The 13,271-nt window shown below is 45.7% G+C and overlaps 1 protein-coding gene across 1 annotated transcript in view; it reads right to left on the bottom strand.

Moving 5' to 3' along the window:
* Positions 1-12,876, bottom strand: part of LTBP1 (latent transforming growth factor beta binding protein 1) — a 455,184-nt gene extending 442,308 nt beyond the window's left edge. The window contains exons 1-2 of the mRNA XM_023216379.2: positions 12,280-12,876; positions 11,143-11,213 (exon numbers count right to left, since the gene is read on the bottom strand). Coding sequence (XP_023072147.1) covers positions 11,143-11,213; positions 12,280-12,767 — 559 coding nt within the window. The 5' untranslated portion in view covers positions 12,768-12,876. The remainder of the gene's footprint in view (positions 1-11,142; positions 11,214-12,279) is intronic.
* Positions 12,877-13,271: the final 395 nt, after the last annotated feature.

The raw sequence follows: 13,271 nt of genomic DNA, 5'->3' as shown, positions 1-13,271 counted from the left end.
GTCATTAATCTGCTTGAAGTTTCACAGCCATTGAAGAGGCAGGAGTATCCTCACCCTTGAATCACTGTAGTAAATGATTTATGAAGGTAAAATGATAAGTCTCGGCTAATTTACATAGCTTTTACAATAATCATATTTTGAAGACGCTAAGTGTTAACTGTCTACTTGCTATGGTGTGAACATGAAATGCATATGGGAGGATGGAGACTCCACATTTTAATTAAAAATAGCAATAATAGGCTGGGTGTGGTGGCTCACACCTGCAATCCCAGCACTCTGGCAGGCCAAGACAGGTAGATTACCTGAGGTCAGGAGTTCAAGACCAGCCTGGCTAACATGGTGAAACCCTGTCTCTACTAAAAATACAAAAATTAGCCAGGTATGGTGGCAGATGCCTGTAATCCCAGCTACTCGGGTGGCTGAGGCAGAAGAATCGTTTGAACCCAGGAGGCTGCAGTGAGCTGAGATCATGCCATTGCACTCCAGCCTGGGTGACAAAGCAAGACTCCATCTCAAATACACACACACACACACACACACACACATATATATACACACACATATATACACACACACACATATATATAGCAATAATAAAATGAAGTTCATGAAAGATTAAAAGCCACATTGGAATTGTCTGGTAATCCCACAAAGAAATAAAAACATGTTTAAATTTACAAAGACAAAAGATCCTTATCCTTCTATTTTCCTTACTTTATTATGATATTTTTGGTTGGTGGCCTCTTACTGGTAGCAAGCTATCTCCTCTATAAAAATTCCGTCTAACTGCATTATCCAAATCCCTCTGAAGAGTCACCTCCAGCCACTCAGTTTTCACCTCTAAATAACTGATCTCACTAGTTCAGTAAAGTTGGCCACATCAACTTCAGATAGCAACACCTTCCTCCAATTTATCTTCCCATCCACTGACCAAATTCATCTTTCCTTTGGCCCAGCAGAACCAAGAGCATGTATTAAAAAACCAGCCCATCCATCTTCTAGTTTACAAAACACGACATTTTCAAACTGTTTACTTATGTCCGTGCCAACAATATTACTCAAACGTGGTGGAGTAAAAAAGCCACAGGGAATAGCATAGTTGGCCAAGAGCAGTATATAGGGATCTAAAATTACAGGGAAAATCATACAACATTCATTTTACTTAGTCCCAAATCTCTATCAGATGATGATGTTGAACAGAAAGACTGTGAAATTGGCAGGGAGAAAGGAAAAGTCATCTCAAAGTTTGGGCCATGCCAGAGCAGCCTTACAGAGCAAAGGCAGGAGGAAACAGAGTAAGGTGCTGTGCCCTTGAAAAAGCTGTCACAATCAGCAGTGTCTGCTAGGCAAGGAAAAGTACAAAGACAAAATGCAGGAAAGAAAAGCAAGTGGAAATTATTGCCAAAAGGTGAGAGTAAACAAAGAAAAGAGAAAGCATTCTTTCTATAGTGTTTAGAGGACAGCATTAGCAACACAGCAAAATCAGAGATGCTAGTTCAACTCAATTCTATTCTATTCCTAGGTAGCATTTGTACTGTGGCAAAGCAAGGGACCTGCTTCCCAGGAGCTCAACACTGATGAGGGGACAGATGCCTCTTCCACCTGGCTCAGCCATACCCAGAGCCAACTAAAAGTGAAATCAGAGCGCTTAGGGAGCATCAAACAGAGTCTGCTTAGGGAGCACCAAACAGGATCAGCCCCCAAGGATCTTAGAAGAGGGACATGGAAGAAGCAGTGGTGCCCAGGAGGAAGTGGTCCTAAGCAGACAAATGAAAGGTGCTGAGAGCTCATTTTTGTCAACTACTGTGCAGGGGCCCTGCTCTCTATGCACTTTTAATGTATTACCTAATGCAGCCCCCTAGCAAGCCCCTGGATGATTACAGAGACCATCATTATTCCTATTTTGTGAATGGAGTTAACTTAGCCCTGCTCCAGGTCTCAAGCTTGACTGTCCAAGATCACACAGTGAGGAAGTATTAAGGTCAATTAGGAGCTCCGTATTCTAATTCCAAAGACTGAACTTCCAACCACTGAGCCATACTGCCTCTCATTCAAAACCAAACTGAGACCAAGTAAGGGAAGGAACAGGAGAAAGGCAACAAAAGCAGGTAAGATAGAAGGGAGAGGAGGGAAGAAAGCAGTGGCACTTCCTTCTTATAACCACACAATCTGGGGTCTCGATAGCAATGTATACACAGAATTTCAGTATCTAACGGACTGTCTCTACATGATGTGCTCAATCCGTAACAGGCAGGGAAAATTAATAGACACATATCAGTATATACATATACAGGCAGACCTCATTTTATGTTGCTTCACTTTACCGCACTTCCCAAACACTGTGTTTCTTACAAATGGAGGTAACAACCTTGCATGCAACAAGTCTACTGGCAACATTTTCCCCACAGCAAATGCTCACTTTCTGTCTCGGTGTCACATTCTGGAAATTCTCATAATATTTCACACTTTTTCATTATTAATGTATCTGTTACGGTGATATGTGATCAGTGATCTTTCATGTTACCATTGTAATTGTTTTGGGGCACCACAAGTCGTACCCAATATAAGACAGAAAACTTAATTGAGAAATGTTGTGTGTGTTCTGACTGCTCTACTGACCAGCCGTTTCCTTATCTCTCTCCCTTTCCCAGGGCTTCCCTATTCCCTGAGACACAACAATATTGAAGTCAGGCTAATTAATAACCCTACCATGGCCTCTAAGGGCTCAAGTGAAAGGAAGACTCACACATCTCTCACTGTAAATCAAAAGCTAAGTGAGAAAAGCATGTAGAAAGCCAAGATAGGTCAAGAGCTAGACCTCTTACACCAGTTAGCCAAGTTGTGAATGCAAAGAAAAAGTTATTGAAGAAAACTGAGAAGTCAATGCCTGGCCTCAATGTTTCAAAGGATGGGCTGACTCTCCTTTTAGGGGCTAATGCAGCTGGTGACTTTAAGTTGAAGCCAGTGCTAATTTACCATTCTAAAAATCTCAGGGCCCTTACGAATTATGCTAAATCTGCTTTGCCTGTGCTCTGTAAATGGAACAACAGAGACTGGATAACAGCCCATGTGTTTACAGCATGGTTAACTGAATCTTTTAACCCCACTGTTGAGACCTATTGCTCAGAAAAGGTTCTTTTCAAAATATTACTCCTCACTGACTATGCACCTGGTCACCTGTAAGCTGTGATGGAGATGTACATGGAGATTAATGTTATTTTCATGCCTGCTAAAACATCATCCATTCTGTAGTCCATGGGTCAAAGAGTAATTTCAACTTTCAAGTCTTCTTATTTGAGAAATACATTTCATAAGGCTATAGCTGTCATAGATAGTGATTCCTCTGATGGATTTGGGCAAAGTAAATTGAAAACCTTCTGGAAAGGATTCACTGTTCTAGATGCCATTAAGAACATTCATGCTTTATGGGAGGAGATTAAAGTATCCACATTAACAGGAGTTTGAAAGAAGCTGATTCCAACCCCAACGGATGACCTGGAGAAGTTCAAGACTTCAGTGGACGAAGTCACTGGAGAGGTAGTGGAAATAGCAAGAGAATTAAACATGGAGCCCGAAGATGGGACTGAATTGCTGCAATCTTACGTTCGAACTTGAACAGATGAGGAGCTGCTTCTTATAAATGAGCAAAGAAGGTAGTTTCTTGAGATGGAATCTAACACTGGTGAAGATGCTGTGAGCATTGTTGAAATGACAACAAAGAATTTACAATTTTATATAAACAGATGATAAGGCAGCAGTAGGGTTTGAGAAGACTGACTCCAATTTTGAAAGAAGTTCTACAGTGGGTCAAATGCTATCAAACAGCACTGTATGCTACAGAGAAAGTTGTCATGAAAGGAAGAGTCAATTAGTGCAGCAAACTTCATTATTTTCTTATTTTAAAGAAAGTGCCACAGCCACCCCAACTTTCAGCAACCATCTGTATCAAGGCAAGACCTCCCACTAGCAAAAAGATGATGCCTCACTCAAGGCTCACATGATCTTTCCATTTTTTAGTAATAAAATATTTTTAATTAAGGTATACACTTGTCTTTTTAGACATAATGCTATTATTGTACACTTAATAGTCTACAATATAGTATAAACATGACTTTTACATGCATTGGGAAACCAAAAAATTTGTGTGACTCACTTTATTGAGATATTTGCTGGAACTGAACCCTCCATATCTGAGGTATGCTTGCAAATACATCCCTGATGTATTTTTCCATAAGTACCAAAACAACCAATTTGTGTCACACCAACAAATTATGTAATATTTTCTCTCCACTAAGAAAGCAGGAAACCATTAGTAAAACATGCATTTGGAGAAAGATAAGACCAGTTTCTCCTTTATGTATAAATCATTGTACTTAACTACCACATCAGGGAGCTTTCAAAAACATGACCCTGATGGGCAGCTTCTATGTTTGTGTGTACTTTAAAAATTTTGTAACTAAAAAAAAAAATTTTAGTGGAAAAAAACATGCAAGTGTTTCAAAGCATTTAAATCTTTTTTAAAAGGCACTCTATGTAATCACTGATGCAGCAACAATTTTGCAAATTTCCAGCTCTCGCAAAAATATACGTATATATATTAAACATTCAACTAACTAAAGAAAAACTGGATGTAAAAACCGCATGTGCGGCAATCTTTGACTGTACATATGTTCTTCAAATCCAAGCTATCCCAATGTTTAGAGGGTTCCTGCCTTGAGAGGTTTCTCTAAATTGTTAAGCGTTGAGGTTGGCCTTTAAATTCCCACATAAAGGGTCATAAATATTGCCCAAGATTGAGTTTCTTCTGGATCAGTTTCTCAAACTGTGGGCCACCTCCATCAGCATAACTTGGGATGCTTGTTAAAAACCCCCAAAGATTTTGACTCAATTTGTTGAATTCAACAAGTTTTAACATTTTTAACAAACCCTTCCAGTGGTCCCGCTGGACATTCACGTGTAAGAAACACTAATCTAGAATCTCTTTAAAAGAGCCCCAGTAAAAATGGCCAGAGGCATCACCAAAATTACCTGTGGCCAATTCCTCATCTCTCCTATCACCCCCTGGAGCAGCCAGAGCTGCTGCAATAGAAAAGTAACCAAATTAGATCCACAGTCACAGACTCTTCGTCAGGGAACCAGTCAAAGTCCCGCCCACCCATCCTTGGGTCAGCTGCTAGCGTTCCCAAGTGCCCCCAGAATGAGCCAACTCTCAATAGCCATCTCTCCAGCCTATGCGCAAGGCATCCATGGGCTTACATCATGAGTTGAATTGTACTCCCCCTACAAAAACAAAAAAAAAGTGTTGAAGTCCTAACCCCAAGTACCTCAGAATGTGACCACCTTTGGAGACAGGTTCTTTACAGAGGTAATCAAGTCAAAATGAGATCATTGCGGGGGGTGGGGGGTAATCCAATGTGACTGATGTCCTTATAAAAAGGGGAAATTTGGACACAGACACACACAGAAGACAATGTATAAAGACACAGGGAAGAGACGGCCATCTACAGACCAAGGAGAGAGGCCTAGAACTGCCTTCAGAAGGAAGTCACCCCATCAACACCTTGACATTGGACTTCTGGACTGCAGAACTGTGAGACAACACATTTCTATTGTTCTAAGTCACCCAGCTTGTGGAACTTGTTACAGAAGCCCGAGAAGATTCACATAGCTTGGAAAATCAAGAAGGGAAGTTAGGCAGTGGAAACCAATCCAGATGACTGAGGGCTGTCAGGACAGTTTTCAGACCAAGACCTCAAGAAAGAATGTCACAGCACTGGATGTCCAGGAATCCCAGGGCAGTAGGAAGAGCCACAAGATCTGCAGTGGCATCTGAGCACTGCCCCACTGTTGGAAATAGGGGTAATAAAGCATACCTGCCTCAATGACACCCACAGGGTGTGAAGATCAAGAAAACGCTCTCTGTAAACTCCACAGCACCCACACAAGTCACCCCCACCCCATCGGCAGCTCCTCTCTGCCAGACCTGATCTTGGTCCATATTAAAAGGGTGGTGACATAACCCTCGCACTCCAAGTCGCCTCTATTCATTGCTAGGAAGGACTGGGAAGCAAAATCTGCACTTTAGGAAAATTTAATTTGAGCTCTCGAACATGTTTGGGTATGTCTGAAATATCCAAGACAACAAATAACAGGGTCAGAAACAGCAAAACCCTGTGGTTGTCAAAGGTCCTTTCAACAAGTCGGGCTTCCCAAAGGTCAAGGGTTCACTAGGCAGCAAAAACTCCGATAAAGCAGAGCAGGCAGGGAGCGGGCGGTGTGCTCAGCAGGCCCACGGGCTGGAGGAGGGCTTCATCATGAAGGTTTAAGCACTATTACAATGTAGAATTTATGGTTCCTAAATGTTTATTTTAACTAGCCTTGAGAACACATACTTGACCCAGTGTGAACTTGACCTCTGGGTTCCTCTCTCTTTACCAAGGTTGTCTGTGCCACATAACAAGATTCTCCAGCTGACCCTCCTACATGGGGGCTGGGGTGGCCCTACTAGCAGTTGCCATGGTAAACCTCACTGCAGATCTATTGGCAAAGCAGCTGTCAATGGCCATAGCAGGCACACAAAAAAATATATAATCACTCTGGGCTCGACTCCCAAGTTTGGCAAGCACGATGCCAAGTCAAGAGGGATGGGGGACAGTCTGAGAGAGTTCTCTAGGTCACCTGAACTCCAGCCACATCACACCCTCCTGGAGGATGCCATCCACCACTGCGTCTCTGAGCACCAAGGGTACATGTGACTCTGTCTCCTTTGCATATAATTTAAGGAAAATTAGTCTAGAGTTGGGTTTTTCCCCCAAAGAGGCATGGGCTGAATGCCAATGGAAAAGCAATGGAATATCGATTTTCTGTTTCTTGCTAAGGAGAGAACAAGTCATTTGATGTGCCATGAGTTAAGTGAGTAAAAACAGACCTGCACTCCCTATAGCTGGCTGTGTTTCTCCTCTATTCATAGAACCTGGCACATGGTAAAAGCTAAACAGTAAATGAAAGAACCATCCATGCGTGTATGGAAGGCCTGCAACGTGCCAGGCACCCGCTTTGGATTCATATCTGCCATCATCTCTTTTCTCTCTACCCCATAACCCTGCCAGCCCACCCTCACTCTCCTCTCTTTCATTCTTTTGTATTGCCTATTCCCATGTCCAGTCTTCTCATTAAAGCTGAGCCTACCGGCAACGTCTCTGTCTGGCCTGCACTTACCCTGAGACGGGGGCGAAAACACTGGAAGAACCAATGAGGGCATGAGGGGAGGTTCAGTTTGGGCACAGAAAAAAAAAAAAAAAAAAAAAAACCTACAAAAATGATAGGACGCAAAAAATGTTACACATCAGGGGTTTAATGCCCCACTTGGAAGACAAAGTCCCTAACCCACAAAACCTTCCTTTAAATGTTAATTCCTTGGAAGGAGCACAAATGTGGTCCACCTCTCTATCTCTTTTGTTCAAAACAGGTAACACTACCAAGCGTCATCCAGTATTAACTAAGATGACACATCCCACACATGACACATCCCACACTATAATTTCAGTTCCTAGGGATCCACACACAAAGGGTGTCTGGAAAAGCAACATTAACATGCAACCAGGCGTCTCTACATAGTGACTCGGTGGCTACAGCCCGGAGGACCACCTTGGTGAGCGCACGAATCTATTCTTTGCCCCTGTGTGGGTCTGCCGCTTGCTTGTTCACATCTCTCTGATTTGCAATTTAAGGTTCACTAAGTCTTTAGTCTTCAGAAGCATTTGATCATGGTCCATTTAAATTAGGTTTCAATCAACTAAAAACAATCCAGACTTGCTCAAAGGGATACCTTATTTTCTTCACTGAATTAGGCAAATACTGAACAACATGAACACTTCCAATCGCTTAAACAGAAATTTTTTTTGCATCAATTGGACATGACCTACATAAACTCAAATTCTTCATTATCTTCAATGTGTAATGACAATTAGAAGACATCCTGGGTTATACATTTAAATGTACATGCACATTTTATGATGACTATTATAAGGGGGAACTTCATGTGGGCATATCATTGGTTTTTGTATTCTTATGTGTAATAAACCATACCCAAGTGTAATTGTTCAATCTCAGCATAATAAGGAGGTGAGAGAAAGAAACCACAAACAGAAGAAAACCAAGTCATCGATAAAGTAGACAGAATTTACTTGGCTTGATCCAACACTAATCTCTAATATTAATCTTTCTGGTTTCATCAAGGCTTTCATACCCATTTTTTTTCATCTTGATACGTGTAACCATCCTACAAAGAAGGTAAGCTTTTAGCACAGGCATTTCTGAATGGGAAAATATAGGCCAGACAGGTCAAGTGAACTCCCGGAGGCCACATAGCCAGTGAGGGTTTCAGCATTTGAATTCAGGTCTTCTGGCCCCAAAGCCAGGAGTCTTTCCTGGCATCACACTACTCAGCCATGGACACAAGGTTTACAGCATCAGCAGCAGCCCCAGTGGTCCCATGTGAAGGTAGAAGGCTCTCTCAGCCCTCTGGATCTCCCAGACACATGCAAAGTAAGTCCCCTATTTTAAATATCCATCTCAGAGATACATTATTTTGGATTGCACGCTGACCTACCCCAGCATGCCTTTTAAAAACACAATTATTTCTGAAGAAAGCTGTGAATTAAGTTTCTAGCATTTGTACCTAAATTCATTTGTTAAACTGGGAAGTACAGGAAGGCTAATCTTCTGAACACTGAGAACCATAGAAAAGGAAAGTGACGTCACATAGATCCTGGTGTTGTCCAAGGGCTACCTCCTAGAAGCTGGTAGGAAAACTTAAGCCAAATGCTAGAAGCATTGTAGGTACCGTAAAGATTAAACCAACATAGCAACTTCCTCTAGAGCCCTGTAAGTAACTTCAACACTGATTTTTCTGACCAGCAGTCTTCTGTGATCTCTCTCTGATTTACCAGGGGGCAAACCCAGCTAAACCTAGGCACACACACGTCTTTGCTTCTCTTGCCTGGAGAAGCAGGAAGCCATGAGGTGATTCCCCAAGATCTGGAGCATCCTGGGATCTTCTAGAATATCTTTGGATCCCTAAATCCCCAGGCAACCTGAAAATGGGGGCCTATCCTCTTTTCAGAGAGGGCACTCAACTGTATCATTTGCCAAGCAAACTTATTAAAGCCTTAGAGCAGTCTCTCCAACAGGCATCAAGGAGCTTCTGCCTATCTGTAAAATCTTGCTCTGAATTCTTTTCTTTTCTTGAGATGGAGTCTCTGCACCACCCAGCACAATCTCTGCTCACTGCAATCTCCCCGACCCAGGTACAGGCAATTCTCTTGACTCAGACTCCTGAGTAGCTAGGATTACAGGCATGTGCCACCATGCCTGGGTAATTTTTTTTTTTTTTTTTTTTTTTTTTTTTTGAGACAGAGTCATTGTCACCCAGGCTGGAGTGCAGCAGAGCGATCTCAGCTCACTGCAACCTTCACCTCCTGGGTTCAAGCGATTCTTCTGCCTCAGCCTCCCCAGTAGCTGGGACTACAGGCACACACCACCACACCCAGCTAATTTTTTTGTATTTTTAGTAGAGATGGGGTTTTGCCATGTTGCCCAGGTTGGTCTCTAACTCCTCAAGTGATCCACCTGCCTCAGCCTCCCAAAGTGCTGGGATTACAGGCGTGAGCCACTGTACCAGGTCTACTGGCTAATTTTTTAGTGGAGACAGGGTTTCACCTGTTGGCCAGGCTGGTCTCCAACTTCTGACCTCAAGTGATCTGCCTGCCTCGGCCTCCCAAAGTGCTGGGATTACAGGCGTGAGTCACCGCACCAGTATAAAGATTAAATGTATTTTTAATCTTTACACAGCAATATCCCATTGCATTGGTGCTGTAACGGATGAGTTATCTCCATGTTACAGGCAAACCATATCATATCAGGTTTTGGACAGAATGAGTTACTGAGGGGAGGGGAGGGCATGTCATTTGGCCTGAGCAATGCTAAATTCTAAACAAATGCTAATACATTTCTGACAAGTATAATTTAAGAACTTAAAAAGTGAAAAATTATGACTTAATCTAAAATGCCTAGAACCCTGAGCATTTCTGATCTAGTGGTTTGAATTTGATAGTCAGAAGGCTGTTCATGTCTGTAATTACTGCTTGATCATAAGACATGATAAAACCTGTGGACATTCACCTTTTTACAAAAGTAAAGCCATTATGCCAAAGCCCTTCTGTTTCCTTCAGGATTGAAGACATTTTTCAACAAACAAGATCACTAGATTGACTGTATCCGAAATTTTTAAAATTCATCCACCTGTATTTCACAATCCAAGCATCAGAAATTTTGAACAATTCCAATCCACATAGGAATGCCTCGGTCTCTATGCAAAGAACAACTAAGAATGCTTCACTTTTTCTGAGGGGGAAGGTAAGACTCCTTTATGTCCAATGAGCACCCAATAGCATCAATTCATCAAGAAGAGCCTCAGAATACATTTAACCTGATCCTTAACTTCACAATGCATAGGAGAAAAATTTTCCAGTGTTCTCAAATCTATATGCATCATTAACACATTTTTTTAAAACACTGCTGGGCATGCATGTGAACTGCAGAAGCACTGCAGAGAACCCCACCTATCAGTTCTGAAGAGGAGCAGAGAAGCGCATTCTAGAAAACCATCAGGCCTCAAGGATGAAGGATTCTGGTTGCTGTTTTCAGGAAGCTATAAAAACTCTTGCTGTTTTACTCCAGAATAGGACCCTCTACTCCCCAATCCCCTCCCGCCATCACCGTAAAGAATGTCTTTCATTTGTTGGTATCATGTTCAAATTAATTACATTGGTTCTGCCATATGGCATATCCTCAAATGGAAATTTTTTCCTAGCTCCTGATTCACAGATGTGCCAGAGTGATGAATATCTCTGTTGAGTTCAGAGAAATCTTGGATGCAATGCATTGCTGCTGGCATTGATACTAACACTACCCTGACCCAGCCCTTCCTAGGTGGTAATGAAGCCTGCAGGTAATGAATGGATTGTATTTCAGACTTCAACTTCCCCCGAGCCCTTTCAAGTGGCCCTTGCGAGATGCCCCCATGTGGACACCCCCCACCTTTGCCTACTGTGCAGGACCACTGTGAACATGGCAACTTACGTTTGGTGCACCTCTGGGAGCCAGGGGCCTTACTCCAGCCATGACAGCACCGCCCTCCACAGACATTGACCCTGAAACAAAGCAAGATCGCTGAGTCCAGCAGCAGGAAGACTCCCTTCCCAAGAACCCAAGCTTCCAGCATGTTCCAGAAAGGCCAGCCTCCAGCTTCTGCAACCCTTTGGATGAGACAGAGTCCTAACAGGTACCCTGGATGCCCAACCCAAAGCTGCCCAAGCAGAGGGGCAAGGCCCATACATATATCAGGGAATGCTGGGAGAACCAAAAAGCCTGCATAACCTAGGGCTATACAAGAAGAGAGGACAAGGGCCCAATAAATGGTTTTCTTACCCCCAAATTACAGTAGCGCCAAATTTATTTTTTCTATTATCTGGGCCAACATTTTAAATTGGAAATGAGTTTCAGAGAGAACTGTCCAAAAAGGAGTGAGGTCACATGGCCTGGTATCGCCCCTGAAAAAAAACATGCCAATTAAGCAAAACAAGTTTTCCCCTACACCCCAACCTGAGACGAATTGGGGGAAACAGGAGGCCCACGAAGAGAAGAGACTATGAGCGCCCAATAACAGAAACATTTCAACCAAAACTTTTATCAATACCAAGACACCCCACCACAGGAAAGCAGACTCCACAGGTGCGAGGAAGTCCAAGCCCATGATTTCTCTGATGCTGAAAAGTTCCAGGCCGCAGAACAGGAGCTGCATCTTTACGGATAGCCTGCCCTCGAAACATTTTTTTCATTAGCTAGACCAAAATTAAAACTCAGTTGCAGTTTAATTGATGCTGAGGGATTAAACTGTAGTGACCTCAAGTTTACGCCCATCTTCTAGGAGCAGTTGGGTTTACGCGCAGAAGGTTACGCCCCAGGCAGAAATGCCTTTTGTGTTTACCCGCAGCTCGGTAACAATGCACTCGGAGTTTCACCTCAGTAAAAGTCCCTGGGCTTCCCCGCACTCCCGCTCTTCCCGCGGCGCTCAGCGCAGGCGGAGGCGGGGAGAGAAAGCCGACCCACCGCGCGCAACCACCCCGGCCACCGCGGGCTCCGAGTGGCCCTGACCCCGCAGGTCCCTCAGCGGGCGCCGCGCGCAAAGCTGGCGGGCGGAAGGGGGTGTGGGCTTACCCCTGCAGCTGCTGCTTCTGGTGAACCTGCAGCCTGGAGCCCCCGCCGCTCTGGGTCTCCTGCGGCACCTTGGAGCGCACGACTTGCCTGCCTTGTTTGGCGAACGGCGCGGCTGCCGGGTGGCCGCCCGGCTTGGGGTGGAGCTGCCGGCCGGGGGCCGCGGGACGCGCCGGCTCCGGCGGCGGCGGCGATCTGAGCCCCTGCAGGGCCGCGCCGCCAGGCTTGCTCGTGCGCCGGGTCCTCTCCGAGGGGACCCCGGGGGAGGCGCGGCTGGGGGCGCCCGCAGCCGCGGAGCTGCGGCTGTACCTGGCGTTGAGCGCGACGTTGAAGGTCCGCGAACGCGGGGGCCCGCTCAGGGGCAAGGCGCCCGCTGCCAGGCCGGGACCCGGGTGCACCACGTAGGTGATCCTCCGCACCCGGCCGTGCGCCGACGACGCGAGCAGTCCTGCCCAGAGCAGGAGCCCCCACCTGAGCCAGGCCCCCGCCATCGCGGGCCCCAGCCGGCGCGACCGGCCGCGCACGGTCCGGCCCCCTCCCCCGGCCGTGCGGCTCGCCTTTCCCCGCGCGTCCAAGCTCCCCCGAGAGCTGCGGAGAGCTCGGGAAAGGCGGGAGGAGGCTCTGCGGGCAGCCGAGCGGCCCCAGACCCCGGCCGATTGAGGCGAGGAGCAGGGAGCGGGCGTGGGGGTGGGGAGCGCGGAGCCCGGGAAGCGGGGAGGGGCGAGGGGAGCGGGCCGTGCAAGGTGAGGGTCCGCGCGGCCGACCCGGGGTGCAGCGCGCGCCGCGGCGGGGCCCGGCGAGGGTGGCCGAGAGCGAGCGAGAGCGCGCGGGACACTCCGAGGCAGCCCCGGCGGCGAAGTCTTTTAAAAGTTTCTCTCCCGTGGCCCCGAGTGTCAGACCTGAGCAGCCAATCTCCGGCAGACGTGACGTCAGGCGGCAGATCCTAATTGGGGAAGGCGTGTGAGGAGCCCGAAGGCGCGCCGCCACCCTCCACA

The sequence above is a fragment of the Piliocolobus tephrosceles genome, chromosome 15, assembly GCF_002776525.5.
Source record: "Piliocolobus tephrosceles isolate RC106 chromosome 15, ASM277652v3, whole genome shotgun sequence".
Taxonomy (NCBI): Eukaryota; Metazoa; Chordata; class Mammalia; order Primates; family Cercopithecidae; genus Piliocolobus; species Piliocolobus tephrosceles.
Note: the sequence above shows the minus strand (reverse complement) of the source record. Positions and strands in the feature narration are given on the sequence as shown.